General features: G+C 38.0%; 1 protein-coding gene across 1 annotated transcript in view; it reads left to right on the top strand.

Moving 5' to 3' along the window:
- URI1 (URI1 prefoldin like chaperone) overlaps window positions 1-22,789 on the top strand; it is a 40,437-nt gene that overhangs the window by 3,712 nt on the left and 13,936 nt on the right. The window contains exons 2-4 of the mRNA XM_062500079.1: window positions 7,446-7,480; window positions 11,443-11,521; window positions 13,816-13,951. Of these exons, the coding sequence (XP_062356063.1) occupies window positions 7,446-7,480; window positions 11,443-11,521; window positions 13,816-13,951 (250 nt within the window). The remainder of the gene's footprint in view (window positions 1-7,445; window positions 7,481-11,442; window positions 11,522-13,815; window positions 13,952-22,789) is intronic.

Below are 22,789 nucleotides of genomic sequence, written 5' to 3' on the forward strand. Positions count from 1 at the left end.
GTGGTTCCAGTAATGTTTTTTCATGTGCTGCATTCAAGTAAAAGGGCTAATTCAGTCATTATCTGGAAGCTTTTTATGGAATACTTATTGTTCCTCTAGTGTTAATTGATCATCACTTTTACTTTTTTAGTCAATATTTGTCCATGTTCTTATTAGTATGAGTTAAATACCCACTAGTTTATATAGTGTCAAGAGTTGTGAAATAAATTAGCAGATCTTCAGTAGGTTTTTAATGGTAATTGAAGGAGACTATTCACAAGAGTTTAAAGAGCATTGCCTTTATTCTGGAGAGAGCAAGCCTGTGTGTGTCCGACCTCACTGATAACTAAAATGTGTAGATGAGATTATATGCACAAAATTTAAATGTTACTGAATTGTGTTGTTCTTACAGCTGTCTGCAGATGCTGTGAGTAGATGCAGTGACCAGGGTACCATTTGGGAATGATACTCAGTATCTTTGCACATCTCCATTCCATGAGTTAAACTCTTAACCTGTCTTCTCAGGTGTGTTTGGATGCTCCTTGTCTCAAGTACTTCTTTCATCCTTTGAGGTTGTGAAATTGTATTTTTTTTTTTGTCTGAGCCTCCAGTCTTGCATGTGGATCTGCTGGCCTAGAGCTTGCCTCTTGAGGCCCTCAGAGCAGCAGGTACAGTAAGGCTTTGTTTTTGTGTGGTGAGGGCATTGGGACGCTTGCACTTTGCAGGTGCTGCTTTTGTAGTTCCTCTTGTCTGTTAACATAGGCTGCAGCACAGGAGCAGCAGTCTCAGACACTTGCTCAAGATTTTCATTAATGATCATGTGAGTTGTCCAGATGACTTAAATTTGAACAACTTGTTAATCTTTTTGTGTGTACTTTTCTCAGTTCTTTAACAGTTTCAGGGTGGCACTTTTGTGACAGTGCTCAGTCAACTGGGTTGGGGTCCAGCTTAAAACCAAACTTTCTTGTTGTCCTTTTTGCCCTCTTTTTTTTCCCCCTCCCCTTCCTGGACTGTTTTTCATCCAATGTGGATCACTAATGTGGTTACAAATGTCTGTCAGCAGATCATGTTGGGGTTGGAGGGATGAGACAGTGGAACTGAGTAGTAGGAGCCAAGGAGGGATGATGCTGAGTTTACTACTCAGGAGTGCAGCTGAAAGCTGAACCACAGCCTGCAGCTATGTCTTTGAGGCAGGTGTCACAGCTCATGGCAATTTTAAGCCAGTTAAGCTTAGGTTTTGCTAGCAGCGTAGTTGTTGTTCCAGAAACTCCATCAAAGCTTGCAAAACCTGCTTGAGATGTTGGACTTAGCTCATGGGAGTTCTGCTGCTCTCCAGGTACCTGAGTGAGCCTGGGAACGGTGTAGCCACACTAATATGTTTACTTGAATTCGTCTAAAATACTAAATTTTGAGTTCTTATCTTTGTCTGAAGATGAAGTTACAGGACATGGACACTGTCTTGCTGGCAGTGAAGGATGACATCTCACTCCAGCATGTTCCTTGCTTGCCCTACTTCAGCTGGTTTGGAGTTAATGGGACTCACTCAGCAGAAGACATCCTGCTGCCCTTGGGGTTTTTGCTGTGTAGAATTTCCGGCTCTCCAAAATAATTTTGGTCAGAACTTAGTATTTATTTATTGATAAATAAGTTATGTACTACTTTTTCTGCAAAACTGAAAGACCCACAGGTATGTACACAATTAATATAAAAATATTAGATCTTTACTTGCTTTCTTGTAAAGAAAGGTAAAAATTGTGGCTATATTTCTAAATAAGATCTTTTACTTTAGGAAGAGATATTTGCCACAATTCAGATTTCTTTCTTTTCCTTCAGTATTCTTCCTGAGCAAATTTCTTCAAAAGGCAAAAGTTTCCACCCAAAGGGGCTTTTATGTTAATAATTTGTTGAAATGTAGCATTTTTGAGTAATATGATTTAATAAATGAATATGAGAGCTCAGAAATGCTTTCTTCCTTTTGCATTAGATCATACAGTGTGCCAACAGACTGAAGAATTTTTAATAGTTTTATTTCATTTTTTGATTGAAAATGGGGCTCTAGGAAAAACAATTGTACAAATGTTAATTCTGTCTTTCTCCATCAGTGATTGCTGTGTTCTAGGCAAGTACTGTGCAGTTTCCTAGAGGAAAAAAATGAAAATTCATTTTAAATGTTTATTTTTTTCTGTGGCTTGTTACATCCTTGTTACCAAGAGATGATTAAATATTTGACCACCCAGTAATGCTGTTCTGTAATGTAAAGTGGTATTGTGAACTGGTAATTTATGGGTAAAATTTTAGTGTTTGGGGGTATGAGAGGGAAATCTCATGCATGAGTTGCACGGCAGAGAGGGTTTTGGTATTGCAAACATTTCCAGATGGAGGCAGCTCATGTGCATGTATGAACCACAGTAAATACTTGAATGTGGAATATTTAACATTTAGAACTATGCAGAGCTGGAGTCACCTGAAGGAAGTCAGTAGTGGAAATGATGTTTAATTGATCACGAGCCTTGCAAACATGCATCTGCATTTCAGGAAATCAGCATACACTGGTGGCAGGTTCTGAACAACAGGACCTAGGTTGAAACTGAGATATTTTTACAGTCTCCAATAGCAAGGACAGTCTCCTGAAGGCAAGTCATTGGTTTTAGACTTTATTAGACCCTTACTTTAATTACCACCTCATTACTTGCTTTGCTTCCACAGAAAGTATTCCATACTGTCATTTTCCCTAAGTAACTGGAAATGTGATTGAAAGGGATGTTTAAAGTGAGACTAATTCAAGATTAAATAGTCACAAATTATATTATTGCTACATGTAAACAAATTACTTGCATATCTGATTTTATTCAGATTACTTTTCAAGTGGTAAATAATGCTTTATCACTTATATAGTGCTCTTACATCTTTAGAGTGCTTTTCTCACATTAATTAATCATCATTAAACACTCTGAGGTGGGTAGGTTAATACTATTATCCCCATTTTGCAGATGAAGAAATGTAGACTGAGAGGTTGTGATTTGCTCAAGGCCATATAGAAGGAACAGAATCAGAGCTGGGATTAGATCTGTCTCCCTAGTTTCTAATTTCAGAAGACCAGCCAGATTGTGAGCCACAGTTTTGAAGCAAAATGCTCAGCTGTGTGCATGTAGAACCAGCAGACATTTGCTTGGCCTGTTAGATGCCTAACTTGCAATTTGTTTAAAGGGAAACTTTGCTTTTGTGCTGTGCTTCACATTTCCACCTTCATACTTGCAAGTGTGGAAATGGCCTCTTATTCATTTAGGTAGGACCTCTTCGTAATCTGCTGTGATGTTTTAATTTTCATAATTTTCATTGAATTTAACTTCCACCTTGAAAACTTAAAAGTTTCTACTTCTCTGGACTTGAACATAACTGCACGATTCACATAGATTTAGCATTGCCTGCAGATGATACCAGGACCAGTTCTGTTGCAATTTTTCACAAGCTGGGATGTAAATAAGGCTCTGACTTGGCAGCTTGTCTTTCTACTGTTCAGAAGAGATGAGAGAGAATTGCCCTCTGTGTTCTAAACCCAGCACCTTTGTAGGCAGTGCCCAGCTGCTCAGTAGGGAGAAACATTCACTTGCATGCCCTCCACCTTGGAGAAGTACCTGAATAAAACAACATAGTCTGAGAATGGAGAGGAGAACTGTTTGTGGCACCACTTTGTTAATCAGAAACACCACAGAGAGTTGTATTCAGCTGCTGGTAATGGGAGCACATGCAGAAGTAACAGGAAGGTACAGGAAAGAAGTGCCCTTGTACAGGAGGGTGAAGACCTGCTGGGGTGATGTGGAATGGGTTAGAGACCCGTGGCTCATGCAGATCCTTATCTGCTTTGTGCTACAGCATCCTTCTCACGCGTCCTCATTGCCAAGGGAACATTGGAAGTGATTATAGAGCCTGGCTGCTGAGTTAGGAGCTCTGGCTTCCCTTCCCAGCCCTGACCAGAGTTAGTGGTTCTAACTCAGCCTGCAGAATCAGTGCAGTGCTTTTTCAAAGTGCTGCTCGCTTGAATTCATGGAGGAGATTTTGAACTCTTTAGATGCAAGATCATGGAGCAGGTAGTGTATAAATAGATAGACTGTGAAGGGACAATATGTTGCAGACAGAAGGAATTCTCTGTCTTTGCTCAGCTAATGATGTCCTTGGCTGGATGGTAGGAGTTGCCTGGCGGTGATTTGGGGTCATTAGCCTACAATCTGCCCTGGGATGACACTGGCACGGTGGAACTGGGGACACCTGGAATGTGATCACAGGTCTAAAGCTGATCCTCGTGCTCTGCTTGTGACACCTACAAATGAGGGATTCCCTAAAAGCAGCAACGCAAGCATCCCTAGAAATAGCTCAGGCACTTAGCGGTGAGAGCAGAACAATCATAATCTCCTGCTGGAAGGGTTTGGGTTTAATCCAGCAGGAATTACATGCTGGGTTACAGGTGTGCAGGGATGGCTTCTTCCCTGTCCCCAGGGGCTGCTTGTGGAGCTCACAGGTGTGGTTCTGGTGGGTGAGGGGCATAAGAAACACTGCATTTTAACAGCTTGCTGTTGGTGGAAAGGAAGGAAACAATATTTACTTATTTGCTTTCTTTTAAGACTGTGGAGTATGGTTTCTGACAGTGGATTCTGTTTTAATCGCCAGACCCATGATTAGGTAATGTTAAGTCTGCTGCAAGAGTAGTTTAATAAATATTTTAATATTCAGATAAGCCACTGATAACCGTGTGCATTCACAAACTCATACATTTTTATGCTTAAAAGGGGAGAATTCAGAGTTTGTTGATACCACTTTGCTATGATGTCTTAAAAGTAAGGCATAGTTGCTGGCACTAGCTGTCCAAGTAAATTGAACTCAAGTGAACAAACAAGCAGGTCATTTATTTTATTTATCCCAAAAGGGTTTTTCATTCCTCAATTGTAACTCTAGATATAAAGTATGTGTGGAAGATAGACTAATGATTTTCCTGTGTTTGATTAAAGGCAAATAATCAAAGATTTGTTTACATATTTATCTATTTGTTTCTTTGCTGTGATAAGACCAGTTGTTATCCAAACAGTGGGACTGACCTAATAAAGGTCATATGCATAATTGATCTCCATCTGTTTTTCGATATTTATTCTCTCTATTCTTCTAATAGACTTCAGTTCCAGAAGTGCAGTCTGCAACATTTTTAAGGTGGTATATTTTAGCACTTCTGTAAAAGGTCTCATTTTATGCTGGCCATTGCAATGAAAAGGTTTGTTGGTTCCACCCTTTGGTATTCCTTCAAGAGAGATTATATCAAAGAAGAAGAATTAAATTAAAATTGATTGGTGCTATTGATTTTTCTCTTTTTAAATTTTTTTTTTTAAAGGGGGATAAAGGGTGATGGAACCAGCATATGCCCCTGTGCTGTTTTACTGATGGACTATTTCTTAAAAACATTAAAAGCATATGTGCCCAATTTACATATTTACTAATTAAGAAAGCTTCCTGGAAGCATTAAGTAGACTATCTTCTGTAACCTTAAACATTGTGGCTAATGGATATAGCCTGGAAATTTTCATAGAAGTTCCTCTAAATAATGTAAATGATTATGAATATGTAACTAGTTAATATGCAGCTACGAAAGGATTATCATGTAGAGGTTAATGAACATGCTGCTCTTACGGTTTGCAGGGCTTTTCTTTTTGTGCTTTCAGCTCCCTTCATGCGTGGAACGTCAAGTATTGGGAATGGAAAGCTTCCTGTCTTTTCCATCTTCATCTGTAATGGGGCAATTAAATTGAAACTTTCTTAAAGGATTTCATAAATATTTTTGTATGCTAAATTATGTTGTGTACTTCACAATCACTGCCAAATGTGAAAGGATGAAGAATGTGGATAGAATAGGCTTGGACTCTTTGAGTTGTTAGTGATGGGATGGGCTCCAGTGTGCCTTAGCTTTGTTACCAGACAATTTATGTACTGCAGAAACTTTACTCTGAAAATGGGCTTCATATTAATAGTATGAATTAGATTTCTGTTTTGATGTCCTATGCAAGTCTGTGTATTTACTCTCAAGCTTAAAAATAGTTGGCTTGCACATTAAGGAAGATATTTTGCTAGGCATTTGATTTGTAGGAGTTTAAAGCAAATGATAAATTTAAACTTGGCTTATGTGGGATGAGTTACCTGGCTGACTTTCCTGATGGATTATGGAATAACGTAACCACAAATGTAAAGCTGATCCTTTTCATTTAAGAACTTTGCTCTGTTTAAAGAATTATTAGCTCACAAAGTAGTCCCATTTGTTTTTTTACTCCTACATGAGAGGAAGTGCAGGGTCTGAGATCTGTTGTGCAAAAGCTGCACATATGCTAACTGAAAAAAAAAAATTGTCTTTCATTCTGTCGTTTGGGAAAAAAAAAAAAAAAGAATTATCTGCTCCAGTGATTTCAGTGGTACTTGAATGTATGTTATTGTTTTCTCTGCAAATTTTCTCATTAATTGCGTTCAAATGTTAGCATTATTTTGGCTATAAGAAAAACGAAATTTGTAAAAAAAATCTAGAAAAACGCTTATATTGAGAAGCTGTCTAGACATATTTAACTGCCTCATGGCTTCATTGCATTTCATATAATTGAATGAAATTGTTTGTGTTGTATTTTTGGTAACTATTACTCAGAGATCAGAATGTGTTTTGAAAGAGAAAATCTCCATGTAATTGTGACAGAGAAGGTCACAGGTTTCAGCATCCTGCCTGTTTGCTATATATATAGGCTAAAAAATTGCAGTTAAAAAAGATAAAATTTTTAATTTTAACAGTGTACTTTATTTTGTAAATTCTTATGTGATTCTTGGGAAAGCCTGTGGCATATGGAAGTAAGTGAAATATTTATATTAAAACATACCTTTTTGCACCCAGAAAGAAGCCAGCAGACCACCATAGTGTCAAATATCCATGTATTTACACAGCACAAAGTTAATTTGTGCTTTTTCAAGTAAAAGTGTCCAGTGGAAACATTTGTTGATGTACGGATAGAGGAAAAATGTTTTTGGTGCTGTGAGATTCATTTGTTTTGCTTTTTAATGACTAAGTATGGGAGTTACAGTGATGTCATTATAATTTATGTTGTTTTCTTACTCTGCAAACATGTAACACTGAAAATAGATCGGCAGATTGCACAAACTGCTACTTATCTCAGATCCTGTGTCACGTAATAGTTATGGAGCAGGTATTGTACCAAAATAAGAAGTGAGAGGCTGTAATTTTTTTCTGTGGTTATCACTCTGCATTAGCCTGTGATAAAGTGTGCTGCTTAAGAACGACCATTCACACGCCTTTGCCCTGACAAATAAAAATGTGGATAGAGACAGCACCAAATCTGTAAAGCTCCTGTTCTAGTTTCTGATGCGTTGACATTGCAGCTGTGTGCATAGCCTTGTTTTTTTTCATGAGTAGTTATCTGTTTTAATGACAGGTGGTCACTGGCTGCCAAGAAAAAATCCAGCACTGGTAAGTAAAAAAATTCTACATGTCTAAAATACTGATGAGTAACCTAGTTATGCTTTAGTAAAGTATTGCTGTTTATTCTGATGACAGTCAAATCCTGCTAGCATGTTTTTGGGGATTATAGTTAGTGATAGCTCAGAATTGTTGCAATGTATTCTTAAAATATATTTATTTCTCACTGATGTAATTAAGTCACAAATACAGTGAGCCTCAGTGTTTACACTTCTGCCTTAAAAACCTATCTCATCTGTCATTTTTGCCCAAGTAGCATTGTTGGATGAATGCTTAATCTGCCTGAATGGTGAAAAGGTGCTCCCAGGGTAGAATTACTGTTTTCTAACTATGGAGCAAGTAGGGAAATTCCACTTGCCTCCCTCCTTATGCTGAAACAATGTGGAAAGTAATGTTTCACTGTTACCCTCCCCCCCACCCCCCAGTATGTATATGCCAAAGCTTACTTTTCAATACTTAAAATAAATGGTTTGTTATATTAAAAAAATTATCTCTGGGCATTTTTTTCTGTGTTGGCAGCCTATGGTTAATAGAAAACATACCTAGTAAATAATAGTTTTGTATGGCATCTGAAGAAAATGTACATTTAATGGTGAATGAAATCTTATATTATGAGTTACTGTGAGATATAATAGTTGATCTTAGAGATATCAAATTACGATATATCCATGCTGTGTTTACCATGATTTTACTGAGAGAACAACAGGAGCTGTCTTGATTATTGTCTGCAGGGTTATTGCAGAATCACAGCAACTGCCCCTTTAGTGGTGAGATTAAACCTTCGGTTATACACCATCAAGCATATAATATTTTAAATTTATTTTAAGAGGCTTTTTCTTCATGCCTGAAAGATCTCCAAGCAAATAATTTATATTTAGTGTGTATCAAATGTTTTTAGTTTAAATGCACATAGGCTGCAAGAGCTGGATAAGAGGGAAAAAAAATCAAGGCAATCTATACACATCATCATATTAAATTCTGACTATTGGCTTGCAAAAATAATCTAAAACTAATATGTTTCATTTATGTTTAAAATTCAGAGGCTGCATTAATTTTCAATAAGGGGAATATTGAAGTGCCTACTGGTGCTGCTGTGGTGAAGGCAGGCAGAATATCTCCAGCTCATGCACTTTCTCAGGAGCTTTGCAGTGTCTGTGCCTCCTGGCTCCCATGTGAAATTCTGCATGAGCATTCTTCCACTCAGAGACAGTGCTTTTCAGAAATAAACTATTTGTCAGAAAGCTGTAAAATTTGAACAAATTTTTTAAAGTTTGGAAAACTGTGACAGTTATTTTCCTTGTTACAATGGCTGACGTTTGTGGAGAGGCCTGGGAGTGTTGGCTGTGAAAGGGAAGTTGCTCCTGTGTTTGCTTTTATGCAAACTCTGGCAATGATCCCGTGAACTTGACAGTTTTGGGCACAGAGCCTGTAATGAAAAAAATAACTTACTGGCTTATTTTATATAGAAAAGTGGTTTGTATAGCATCCATACAATCTTAAATTAATAAAAAACATTAAAATTTAGTACTCTTATTTAGATCTTGATTGTGCAAGAGCTGAGTGCTCGTTTCAACTGAATAATTTGTTCATATAAGACCTTTTAAGTAGTCAGTGACACAGAAGAATGTTAAATAGAATTGGGTGAATGACAGTAGGGTTTTAAAATGCTCAGCTTCAATATATTTCCATTAAATTATTTTCTTTTCCATTTTTCAGTGCACTTTTTGAAGTACATTTCTAAAGCCATGAATCCAGTAATGGGTTGGGTATGGGATTAATAGCTAGACATGCATTTCACCTTCTAGGGACATGTTCATAGCTGGGGTCCCAGTATTCTTCCTCCCTTTTCCTTTTGGTTCTTCATTGCCTGTTGTGGCAAACTGTAGCACTGGCACATCCCAGAGCTTGTGAAGGTATCAGCTGTACATTGAGGGAGCTTCCTTCCTTAAATAATGCTGTTTCAGGGCAATAATTTAAAAGGAAGAATTTAAATTTTCTTTATCTGCATGGCCCAGTTCAGGATGTGACCCCACTTTAAGAGATTGCCATGGTGAAGTTTGCTCAGCATCCCCCCAGGATGCACAGCTTCTGTGGCAAGTGGGTTCTCCTGGACCCTGATCAGATTATTCAGTAACATGCAGCAGCCAGACCTTAAAGACAATATCTTCTTTTCAGGTCAGTGAAGAAATGTTGAGTGACTTTCAGCCATGTAATGATGGGAATGTTTAATCCTGCTGTGAGTGGGGGATTTTCATGCCAGGCTTTTCCCATGGAGTCCTCTCCTGCATTTGAGACATGTGTCAGGCCTTGGTTTTCAGTGGCTGCTTGGGTCCATTTCTCAAATCCAGATCTCTTCAAGGCGAAGGCTGGGTTCTGTAAATAGCATTAAGTAATTGATTATTATTGTTGACACCAAGTTTTCATTATATTCCTTCCTCCCCCAAAACATCTCAGTGCATTTTGCTAAGATTCATGAGTTTGTCCTTCCTCTTTGAAGGAAGTGAATTATGTTTTCACTCTGATGTGGGCAATGGACAGAAAGACTTGCCTAAAATGTCTGGGAGAAATCTGCTGCCAGAGCAAAGCAGCATTAAGCATCTTTGGTAAATTGGTTATGTGGAGTATGGTTTTAATGTCCAAGTGGCATAAAAACCTAAATTCATTTTTTCAGGATGAGTTCAACAACCTAAAATAGGTATAAAGTAGGGTGGTTACACCAGACTTAAACTGTGAAGCAAATGAGTCAAAACATAAGAGTATCAGATAATTTTTCATAATGAATGCTGAAAAAGATTTCACTCTGCTTATGAATCTAAGAAAATCAATGGTAATATTTTGAGAGTTGTGTTATCAACTATGACATTCATTTTTCAGCACATTTATAGATTACTTTCCTGAGTCATCCTCAGAAAACCTGTAATTTGCATCTTGGGTCAGTGCTGTTAAGTGTGCTGCTCTGTGCTTTCAGTTACCTTTTATTGCAGAATTTACTACCATATATATGTTTATTGTTTTGAAGTACATGTAAACAACATCATCAAACCTGACATTTATATGCCAACTGCTTCATGCAGGAGCTGATTTCTGACCATCTTTAGAATGGCAGGGGACCATTAAAGGACTTTTTCCAGACAAATTTAAGTATTTAAGAATGCCTTTAGAAAAGAAGGCTTTTTTGAGAGAGCTGCTTGCTTTTTACACAGAGTAAAATCCCTGCAGCCACTGAAATGCTGTTTCTTGCAAAGTCCTGTGAAAAGCCAGGTGTCTGCCATGAGAATGAATGCCTTGTCCCAGTTCACCAAACCATTTCTCTCCTGGGTAGCAGCATGTAGCATGAGCCTTATTTATAATTTAGGTAGAGAAGTATCAGAAGGGATGCTTGTCCCTCGTTTGGGCTTGAAGATGTGACAGAATTCTGGTGGTCAAGCCATCTCTCAGGAATGTTCTCTTGGTAGGAGCACAACGTTCATGGGAAAATCAGAATTAATTAAAATTTTGCTCATTTATGTCAGCTCAAACCAAGGTATGATATGAGCTCTGTATTACAAATTATAGTTTGAAGAATGTGCCTCTTAGAAAACATAAACTGGATTTTCAGTTCTTTTTCTAAATATTGGTGGTGTTATAACTTGGACTTGAACATGGAGTGAGATACTCCAAATCCTAGTGAAAGAACTGCTTCTTTGCACCTTGAAAAATTCTAATTCTGAATGAGACATGCACAATCTAAAATAATCATGTACCTATCTTAATGCACATTACTAGAAAATAATCTAGCTATTATGTTTGTCATCCCATATCTTTTATAAATGAGTTATTAATCTATCAGCTGTATGTGTTAGAGTCAACCAGCTCATTTTTCTGTATTTTTGGTGTGTTTTTGATTTACTAGCAGAAAACCATTAACTCTTTAGTTTAGCTGTGAAATTGAATCACCTTGAATTTGTCAACAGGAAGAAGGTGGAGAGTGACTATGAGGCTCTTCAGGAACGACTCCAGACACTGCCTGACAAGTTGTCCTATGATATCATGGTATGTACATGGCAGAGGTCACACAAGAAAATGGGCTAAAACTGTTAAAACCCGAGCTGCCTGCACTGGGGGTGAGGTGTTAGTCAGGTTGCCAGTACTTAGTAGTGTTACATTTATTATGATAATAGTTAAACCTTTGCTTTTGTTTCTTTCTCTTTTCTTTGAAATCCATTATAAATTACAGTGTTACTGACAACTGAGAGCTGATGACATAAATGCTTAACACAAAACCTGACATGTTTGATATGTAAATCTATTGTATAGAAAATGATAATTATGACTGAATTACAGTACTTAGTCATTTCCTGAGAAGAAAGTGGCTGTAGTATTTCCTGATTCATGGAAATAAACCCTAGAACATTGATTTTTACATAAAAAGGTGCTGCTAATTTTTGTTCCACCAATCTTCCCATTGACATAGCCATCTTTTCTGGTGCTCTGAATCTTCCCTAACAACTACACAGCTCCCTGTGTAAAATTTGCCCTGTTGACATGCGCTCACCAAAATTTTGAACAAATTGGCTTTTCTTTCTCAATTTTTTTCTCTTCCCTTCTCAGGCTGAACTCAGGGTACATCCTTGAAGGCAGGGAAGTTGTACTGCACATAACTGAGTGGATGATTTCAGCACTTGGTGCCTGACTGCTGCCTTTCTTGGCAGCCTGGCTCAGATAGGAGTTGGATTTTTAGTAAGACAGTACTGGAATACACTTCAACATGAGGGCAAAGGGAGGGTTTTCCTTTGCTGTGCTGGTGATACAGCTCTGGATTTTGTGTGTAGTCCATTTGTCACATGTATGTGTGGCCACATGATGTAAAGCATAAAGACTGTGTTGTTTTGAAGCATGGAAACTCCCTTATTATTGAAAGAAAGCAAGATAGGGCTTATTCTTAGTTGAAGCAGCAGTGTTAATTCGCATCTGTTACTTTAAATGTATAGAAACAGTTCCTATCCTGTTAGCCAAATATTTTCATGTGCTTTTAATTTTGCTTCTCATTTTGGGGGAAGGAAGAGTGAGCAGGCAACTCATGCAGTCTGCTACTTTAAAATCAAGTCAGGAGGGCACACATGCAGGAAAGGCACATTCTGCATAGTCTTAATGTCAGAGTCCTGCCTGCTGGGGAACCGTTTCCAGCACTGGGACCCTCCTGGATATGAAAGAGAGGGAAGATTGCTTTCCAGGGAGAGAGATCCACTGGGCCAAGTGCTTTGCTTCAGCACAAACCTAGTGAGAAAGCAAGTGGCTGTGCTGAGGAACTGAGGATGAAGGCAGATGAATAAAGTAAAGGGAGCTGATGCAAGCTGTCTGAGACAGATCTCTTTTTACCCTAAAAAGAGAGAGATTTGATGTGGATGGCCACTTCCATTTTAGATCTAATTTGATTTTGTTCTTCTAATTTCTTGACGATTGAAGCCCACAGGCAGCCAGGCAAGGTGGCAGTGGGCCTGGGGGGCAGAATGCCAGGGCTGGTTCAGGGAGCAGGTGTAGGGGTGGCCAAGACTCCTCCCCACTCAGAGGACTTGCCCAAGCACTGCCTGTAAAGTTTGGGCAGTAGAAGATGTCTTAAATCATAAAACCAGTGTCCTGGATGTTGCAATGCATGTTAAAATGGGGGATTCACATTTTAGGAAGCAGATGCAAAGTTCTAAAATGTGTTGTCACCTGTATACTCCTGCCTGCAGTGTCCTGCTTTTATCTATTGTCCTTGTGCCTGGAGAGCTGTTAGAGGGTGAGAGTTGCTTGTGGAGCATCCCTGTGAGGTTGAGGTTTGCAGCCTGGTGAGTGACCCAGCAAAATGAGGTGAAACACTGTGGTCCTGCTGGGAGCCCCAGTAAATTACACTGGAGTTTCTGGGTACTTACAAGATTCTGACAAGACAGATTCTGAGAAGAGCAACTCATATTTGACTTGATCATACCTATGTAAGTATTTAAAAAAATTAGCAAAGCTAATCTGCCTTTTATTGGGAAATGAATGTAGTCTGCATATAACTCAGATAATTTGTATTACCAAGGTTTATATGTTCAGATGAAGTGAATCTGTTTTCCAAGTGAGCATTCAGCTGTACTATAGTTCTGTGTCGCAAAACAAGATGTCTGGTGAAATTCAAGTTTTCAGATATTGTAAGTAACAATACTAAATTCAAATGGATCTGGTCATTTGAATATTTATGATGGGTTAGTCACTAAATAGCTGCTGTAAAATGTTTATTTTTTCAAAGTCTGTTTTACGTTTTTGAAAAACTAAGACTGCCTAAGTTTTGTTTTCATTAGTGATGTCTGTGTCTTTGACAGGTACCTTTAGGTCCTCTTGCCTTCATGCCAGGAAAGCTTGTCCACACCAATGAGATCACTGTTCTGCTGGGGGACAACTGGTTTTCAAAATGCTCAGCAAAGCAGGCTATTGAGCTGGTTGAGCACAGAAAAAAACGTATGTATGTTACTGAACATAATAGTTAAGTTCTCTTTTTTTTTTTGTGAGCTCACAGACAGAAGTCCTGTTCAGGTGTAATATTTATTCAGCACCTTATCTTCCATCCTTGCTTGAGACTTGATTTGGTATGTCTAATTAGAAAAAGAAACCAAACTAAAAACCCCTTCTCACTTTTTTTTTAATGTAGCAAATGCTATGTTCTCTTCCAGAAAGTGGACAAGTGGACACTGCCTTGTGCTTTTGGTCTTGGTTACCCTTATTCTCTATATTTTGTTCCCTTGTCTTGTTTTATATTTCTTTGCTGCTTTGTCCTGTGTTTTGGTTGTTTGTGTTTTTTTGGGTTTGTTTTTTTTTTTTGGCCATGTAGTTTTCCATTTTTTTCCCCTCTCTCTACACATACTTTGCTCCTGCTTGTTGGTTTTTGTAGTTGCTATTCAGCTCATTTCTGCCTCCTGCCCTTGATGTTCCTCTGGTGTGGAGTGATCTTCTGGATCTCCCCAGATCCGGTGCAGTTGATCACCACCAAATTCATCTTATGTAGAAACGCGTCACAGGGTCAGATAGGCAGTTCCTGGGTTGGTTCCCAGCTCTTTGTAGCTGCTGTTGAGATCTTGGCTTTGAAGAGCCAGGACCAGAGCTAGAGCTGTGCATGGTGCACTTCTTTATGTTAGAAAGATGGAGAACCTAAAATATATGATGAAATTCAAGGTAGTAAAAGCACAACAAAATGGAAAATAAAGTAGTGCCTGTTAGTCTTCACTGTTTGCTTCAGACAAGCATTTGAGTAGATTTTTTTCATATCTGTAACCTGTCCTGTTCCTCAATGGGTGCTCACTGCAGCTTTGCCATGTGTATATTACAGCTACCACAGCTATTTACACTGAATTTTTGTTTGACTGCAGCTATCCATGTTGCTGCCTGCAGCAGAGTACCCTAGATGTTCTTCATCTGAATAAGCTTTTTTTTCCAATTCTGTGCAGGCAGTATTTATCTAAAAAGAGGGTTTTTCTTCAAAATAGTAATGCGAATTTTTTTTATAAAAAATAATATTCTGTATTACTTTAAAATACTCCTTTATGAAGAGCATTGCCAAAAGTATGTAATTTGTATTTTACCTGTTATCTTTCTCAATCTGGTTCTCCTGACACAACTTTGCAATTTTCTTTCTTTCTGAACTGAATCTACATTATTTATTGTGACTCTTGTGAGATCTCAGGTCCAGATCTTTTTCCTTGATCATCTAATATTTTTTTCCGTGCTGCAGAATACTTTTGTCACCGTTACATTCAGTGAAATCATTTGACCTTTTCATAGTAGATGTTTGAACATTAAGTAGTCTGCTGGGAGACACACAGTAAATGCTGGAGTCTTTCCTTTATGATCTTTTAAATTGCATTTAAAATACAAACTCAGAAATACTAATTTCTTTCAAAGCAAAATAGTAATTGATGCTGGATAGAAGCCCTCCATTCAGTTGATAGTTCACTTCAGCTGTGTGATGGCTGCCAGTGGGAGGCTCCAAAACACTGGTATTAACTAAAAACTTTTTTTTTTAAGGACTGTTCTCAGTTTTAGATGGTAAAAAAACATATTAGTACATATGATTCTGAAAAAAAGTTATTTCTTTCCTAGATACACTTTTCCCCCTTAAAAAATACAACTGACCTAAACTCTTTAAACCATTTTCATCTTAAATGAATGCAACTTAGAGAAGAATATTGGAGATTTTACTAGATTGTTCTAAGGAAAAACTTATATATGTGAAAGACCTGTAGGCCACTGCTGTGTAATAATGAATTGGCTGCTTGTGGCACAAATTTGCAAGGCTTATGTTTGGCAAGTGTTAAAGTCTCTTTCCTGTGTTTATTGCACTGTAGTTACCTTCATAGGTGTGACTTCTGCTTTCAGTGGCGTTTTTGGAGTGTAGCTTACAGGGGGGTGTGTATTGGGCATTATCACCACATTGACACAACGTGATTTGATTTTTGGTACGTAATCTTTTTGTTTTGGACATAAATTCCAAGAGTAGGTCGCACACCCTGGAAAAGAGGGCAGGCTCACTGCAGGGGATTACACTGCCAGCAGTGGCCAGTGTCCTGCGTGCCAGGCAGAAGGTCCTAATGGGACAAAGCTTTTTTAAGCATGTGTTTAAGGCCAGTGTGTGCTTAAAGGCTTTGATATGTAGGAATTGGGGTCTGAACTGAGCAACGAGAGGCTCATGCTGAAATAAACCTAGCTATATTTGTTGATGGTTTGTTTCTTCAGTGACCTACATTTTTTCATTCAATATTACTCTCTTTAATTTAGATGGGTATTTTTTTCATAACTAGCTGGTCAGAAGTGTTCAGATAGCAAACTTAATTAGCACAGCCCTAGTAATTCAGTGCTTTAACAGGAGTTAGGGCTATAAGGAAATAAATACAAGACATTTTCATTGCATGTCATCTCATGTTATCACTCTGCTGAATGGTGAGGAGTGGGAGAGCATCTGTTCAGGATTCAAGTTTTCTAGGGGGACTGATTGTCAGGTAGAAAGAGATAAGAGATTCCTAGAACTGTTTTTAGTGTTCTTCCTGCTGGTTCTGGGGAGTTGTCCCTCTTGCCTTTGGTTCATGTGTGGGTCTGTGTGTTGGAGACCCCTGGTCACCAGGGCTGTCCCTGCTGGCCTTTGAGCACCACAGTGCCTAACAGGCAATTTAATCTAAACTCACAGGCCATTTTCTTTACAGTTTAACTCCTGTGCTTGTTGGGTGCATACAAGAATGGAGAATGTGAAATTGCATGCTTGAACAGCAGTAGCACCAGATAAATCAAACAATACCAGTGAGTATAAACCTTTGGAAGTTAGGGATAGCAATAAGAGTGTACTATATATAAAAGCTTTAAATATTAGTACTAATTAGGTCATTCTTTTTGTCTTAGTAGTTTTGTTAAATTTGCTTTTTGAAGGAGAATGAGAGAAAAATGTTTGCTTCTGTGGAATAGAGAAATGCCCAGCCACAGTAGATTAATTTCTTGGTTAAAATTTATTTAATTGAAAGGAATAATTGAAGGGTGACTGTACTGAATTTTAAATGCACTTTAGCTGACATAGCTATAGAAAGCCCTATTTTGGAGATACATTTCTGTTTGCTTAGCTTTTGATTTAGATGCAAATTGTTCAGCACTGTGATTGGTTGAAATGTATTTGGTAAAATTTGGGACAGTCACTCATGTCAAATGTTACTTTTTCATCAAATATTGATCGTGTCTTCCTGAATAATATTTGAGTTGCAGTAGGTCTTCAATTTGCTGTGCATTTTTTAATTACTTAGTTCCAAAATAGTAAATAAACAGAGTTAAGTTTATAGAATTGCCAAGTATATTTTTAATTGTTTTAAATTCATTGCAGTTTGTTAAACCAGGTAGTGCAGATAATGGGAAACATTTCACATGTGTTTGTGTGTAAAAATGTGAAGAAATAGTGAAGTAGATTAAAGGATATGCACACCAAATTCCATTAAAATAAAAGAAATTAGCTTTTTAAGTATGTCACAGTTTAGCACAACAATAATGCAATTGTACTTTTTTTTTTTCTCCTACAATTATCTTGCTTAAGGTACTTCATAATATTTCTGTTCTCCTCAAGGCAAGACTGTATTGTCTCAGAATTCAAAGAGGGAATAAAGATTCTTTTTGTGAATATGGGATTATATCTTTTACGTGTTTGTGATGATATAAATTACATTTCTTCTCTATATCAGTAATCGCATTAATTCTTTAAGATGGGAAATTTTTCATTACAATAGTCCCTGTGGTAGTTACTATAGAAAGAAATTAAATAGATTTTTCTTATAAATATTTGTGGATTAATTCAGTATGCTAGGTATTCCAAGTGTCTAAACATTTTAAAAGGTGGGAAATTAAAACATGCACACAGAACTAGGAGTGGTTTTATTGTGTTAAAAATTTATCAGATCCCACTTAAAGGAGAATTGTTGAACTACTTAGCAATTGTGTCTCCAGTATATGTAAGAATACCCTTGCAGTGTCATGCTGCAAATGAATTCATGAAATGAAAATACTGATTACATTAACATACAGTATTGTGATAGTCCCCAATTGTAAATTGCAGTGTGTAACCCCTAATACAAATATTTGTGTCAATCAAAATTGACCGATAGCTCAGGATACAGGGTTTAAAAGATACCATTGTTTTAATGAGATGATCCGGGTGGATGAGGACCAGTTTGAATTTGTTCCTTATCAGCATTTCCAGAAAAAAAGGTTTTGTCTCCAAAGTGCATGATAGGAAGGCTTTCCATTTCCCATCTGTGAATGAGTGAAGCCTTTAGAGGTTTTAATGTTTTATCCAAGGGTAAAAATATCTTCCCTGATATTCTAAATAATGTAACGCTAACTTGTCTTCTCACATTTTTTGGGGTTAAGAACAAAAAGTGCAGGGAATGCTGCAAAAAGATTCAGCTTCTGCTTTTTTATAGTAAAAAACCCCTCTGTTGTCTTGCTCTGTCTCTGCACAGCAGAGAATTCTGTTCCTTTGTGCTTTTAAACTTTTTTTTTTACCATTTTTTGTGATTATCACTTCTTGGTTTGATAACCTCCCTCAGTTCTCTCCTTACCCTTGTTAAGTTGGGGAACTGATTCGATGCAGTGCTAAGTGCTCTAAATTTGCTCTGCAGTTCCCAGGAGGTGTTTGGCTTCTCACAGGACCACAGTCTGGGTATTTTAACCAGAACACACTGGAACAAAATAAGGAGAATAGACTCCTTTCTCTAAGTTACATACTGTGATTCAAATAAGCCCTTACCTTTTTTATGATTCTTACTGGGCAACAGAGGAGTTGCCTGAATGCCACCCTCCTTCGTTTAGGAGGAATTTAAATGTATTCAGGTAATTCAAGCAATTACATAGGTGTGTGAACCTAAAAGAGAAATGCATTGCATTTACTTAGTATTCCTAAAGCCAAATTACCTGTACAAATTTTTACAGAAGAAAATCCAAATGACTTTGGTTTTGGTACCAAGGGAGCATGGAAAACAGAATGAAGATTGTCTTTAAAGGGTAAAAGCTACTGCACAAAGGGTTGCATTGCATTTTAAAGAACTGGTGTACAATTGCTTTTATAAAGAATGAATTTACATGTCTTGTTGCAAGCAAAAATAGAGCTTAAATCCATATATACAAAAAGTCATTAGGATTCTCTTTTCACTCTTAAGCCCATTTTGAGAAAAAATGAACAGAAAAGAATAGAACAGAGAAGGGTGTTTTGAAAAGCTTCTAATAGATATTGCTTTCTCTTTTTTTTTTTTTTACTTGTTTCAAGTAACCTGTGATACTTTGTTGGAAGAGTATTGGCTACAAAAAATTCTGTTGCTGATTAAATACATATTTGTTGACAATGCATTCAGAAACCGTCAGGTGATTGATCTACTTATGCAGACCCTAAAAAGTATAAAAATAAGTAATGCACTTAAAATACCCATGATTTCCATGGTGAGAGTATGAACTACTGACGTTCTGCCTTCAGGTTGTACCTCCTGGTTCTCACTGTGGAGGAACTGAGCCACTGTCAGCAACTGAGGTAGATGGTTGTTCCTGGCCTGTATCACCACTCTGTATAAATAACTGTGTTTAAGACTGGTTATCTTCTACATGAGAAACTGTGTTAGGCAGCAAAAAGATCCTTACTCTAAATCTCAATTGCATACAGAATTCTTTGTTACGCTTAATCTAAAATTTCTGTCCTGTCACCTATCCTCAAAGGAGATTATTTCCTATGTTATGTCCATGAGACTCCCCTGAAGACCAGGTACATTAGGCTTCCGTTTCGTTTCAGTTTGTCCTGTTTCACAAAGTCTGACTTTCCAAAATAGATCAACCTGTTCTCACTGTTCTTGTCTGTTCTTACTATTTAAATCCCAGTGTAACGCACAGTTTCCAGAAGTAACTAAAATAATGTCTATGATTCCCCAAATCCTTATAGACAACACTCCAAGGACATTAATGTCAAACTCAGATAATTAAAATTTGTATCCAGCCAAGCTAATTAACCCATTAAAGCCAAAATGCATAGATGAGAATTTGTGTCAGTTTGGCATTAGTACGTTGTCATGTCATGTAAAATCTGGCTTCGCTGGACTTCATTTCAACAATATGAAATGTGTTCCCCAATTATTTTTTTCCTCTACCAGTGTATTTGTAGCAAGCAGAGGGCTGCTTCTAAAAAAATTACTAATCATGGTATAAGGAAATCCAGTCCTTTCAGACTAATGAAGGAGCTGGGAAGGAATGATGTAAATGTAAAGAAATCTTGCTGCCTGTAAATATGGAAGGCTGCTATGCAGAGGAAATCTACTTATCTTGATTTCTGGTTCGAATACCTTTTCCTTTTGGTGGTCCAGGAGAACAGTCCTAGAGGCTCTGGGGGGCTGTGGCACTGAACTGTCTTTCCAAGTGGTTAAGCTGAGACATGTAAATAGGAACTACACGGGTTCACCTGAAAGCCATGTCAGACTTTGCTCAGATTATTAGATGTGACAAAGTTGGACAACAGCCTCTGGTTCAATCCGTCTTAAAAGGCTCTAAGAAGCTTAAACCACGGGGTAGTGAGAGGAGGAGACTGTGAAGCCTCTCTTATTCAACCAGTATTTTTATGGGGGTCTCAATTAATAAAGACCCCTGTAGTTTGTAATGACTTGTTCCTCCCTTGTTCCTGTATGCTTCAAAATTCAGTGAATTGCCTTGGAGGCTTTTAGAGTGTGCAGTGGCAAGTTCAAAACTCGTGACCCTGAGCTTGCCCTAGGGTTAGGTGCATGAGCCTTTTTCCAGGAGACCCCTTCTTTGCTGAGGGGCCTGACCAAGGGAAGGTCTCTGCTTTGGCCGGGCAGAAAGCTTGGTTTTCCTCTGCCAGGGGACCTGTGAGCAGCCCAACAGGCTGGCTGGGGACAGAGTGTCGCGTAATCCCAGCTGTCCGCTGCCGCGCTGTGTGGCCCGGGGCAAGTCACTTAAACTGTCTGTTTCTTCATCTGTGAAATAGGAGAGAGTTACACTCACCTCCCTCGCAGGGCACTGGGCAGATTAGTTAGTGCTTGTAAAGCATTTTAAAATAAAATACTGTGTAACTGCTCGGTGTCCTCACTTAAGGGAGCCAGCCAGCGTGCACCCATCTGGGAAGCAGCATCACAGCCTGGTGCTCCAGCAGCAGCGTAACCTAGAAGGTTGCTGAACAGTATTTAGATAGGCAGGGAAGGAGTGGGACACTCGTGGTGCTGAAGAAACAGCTGAGAATCATGTTTACTATGAATGCAAAATAAAAACCAGAGGAAAATTGATCCCAACTATGAGTACGTTTATGTATACTGAGAATACGTTCAAGAGCTGAAGGCACGGATGAGAGCATTTTGTAGAAAAGCTATCATTACCTTTCTTTTGTTTGGACTTTGGAGGGTGTGTTCAACACCAAGAAAGCTGTGGATGATATTGATGTGAATTAACTGATAATAAAAGCTGCTCTGTCTGATGGAGGATGAATGATGGTGTAAGGGAGCAGGACCCTGACTGCATGTGAAAGGATCTGTGTCCTCTGCTGGGTCTGCATTGGCACTGCTCGAGACATCGCATACTTTTTTGGAAATGGTATTTCATCCAGGAGGCAATGCAAATGCAGGGCTTTTTTCAGAGAAGAATCTTAAGCTATTTCTTAGAAACAGCCTGAGGAATGGAGAATGACTGCACATTTGACACATAGCTTGCTGTGTGGTTTAAAGGCTAATGCTTTTGAAATACCCTAAAAGTCAGAGCTTTGTCTTAGTGCTCCTTGTGGGAAAGGATGGACGTTGCTTGAGTAGCCTTTTCCAAAATGCATAAATTTTTCTAAACAATTTACTGCAAGTAATACATTTTTAAAGCAATTGTATTTGAGACAGTATGAAATATCAATGGGGTAAAAAGCATACAATACTGAATATTATAAAACTGTGAGAGTAGTCTCACACACTTGGTGGTAGTTGTGTTTTGCCTGGACTCTTTCATGCATAATTCCCTCTTCTGTGTGTGTGGAGGGAAGGAGGGATAAGAACCTGTTTGCAGTAAGTAGGTTTAATTTTTAAGTATAGGTACAAACTCATTTTGTCTGCTTTAGATACATTTTGAAATAATTTTGTGGTTTTTATTATATTGTCGTGCATCTTTATCTGAAAGGCCTATCATTATAAGAAATGCAGTCTCTGAAACATTTACAGCTGTATACATTGCCAGAAAACTGTATGGGGAGTAGCTGTGTATGTACTTTCTAGGATTAGCCCCAAGACCAGCAAGATACTTAATTAAATACTAAAATTAACAGGCAAAAAGAGATTTAAGAGTAGAAATATATAGAAATACTCTGAAAATAATTATTTAAGCTGGAATATTTTGTGGTTGTCTTCCCTCTGTAGAATGGGAAGAGCAGGGTGCTCTGCTATATGTGTATACTGTGAAAATAAATAGCTAGTTTGTATGAGGGATTTCATGTGCTGCAGCACTGGTGTTCACGTGAGCGTCAGTAATGGAGAGAAGCTGTTCTGAGGCAGGAGCTAGCTTAAAAAAGTTTCTTGGAGTGTGACTTTGATGACCCTGTGGTAGAGATGATCTCTTTGCCTCCTTCATAGTATTGTCTGAGACATCTTCTTCTGTATTGCTTTAATGATTCCAGAAAGGAATTTTAAAATAGAAAATCAGCTTACTTCTTCACAAAGGCTTTTAGCTCCTTCAGGGTATATAGGACCAGTAGGTGCAAGGTCTTAGAGATCCTCAGTTGAAACTAATTTATGTAGTAAGTCTTCCCTCCTGAAAATT

This window comes from Cinclus cinclus, chromosome 11, assembly GCF_963662255.1.
Source record: "Cinclus cinclus chromosome 11, bCinCin1.1, whole genome shotgun sequence".
Lineage (NCBI taxonomy): Eukaryota > Metazoa > Chordata > Aves > Passeriformes > Cinclidae > Cinclus > Cinclus cinclus.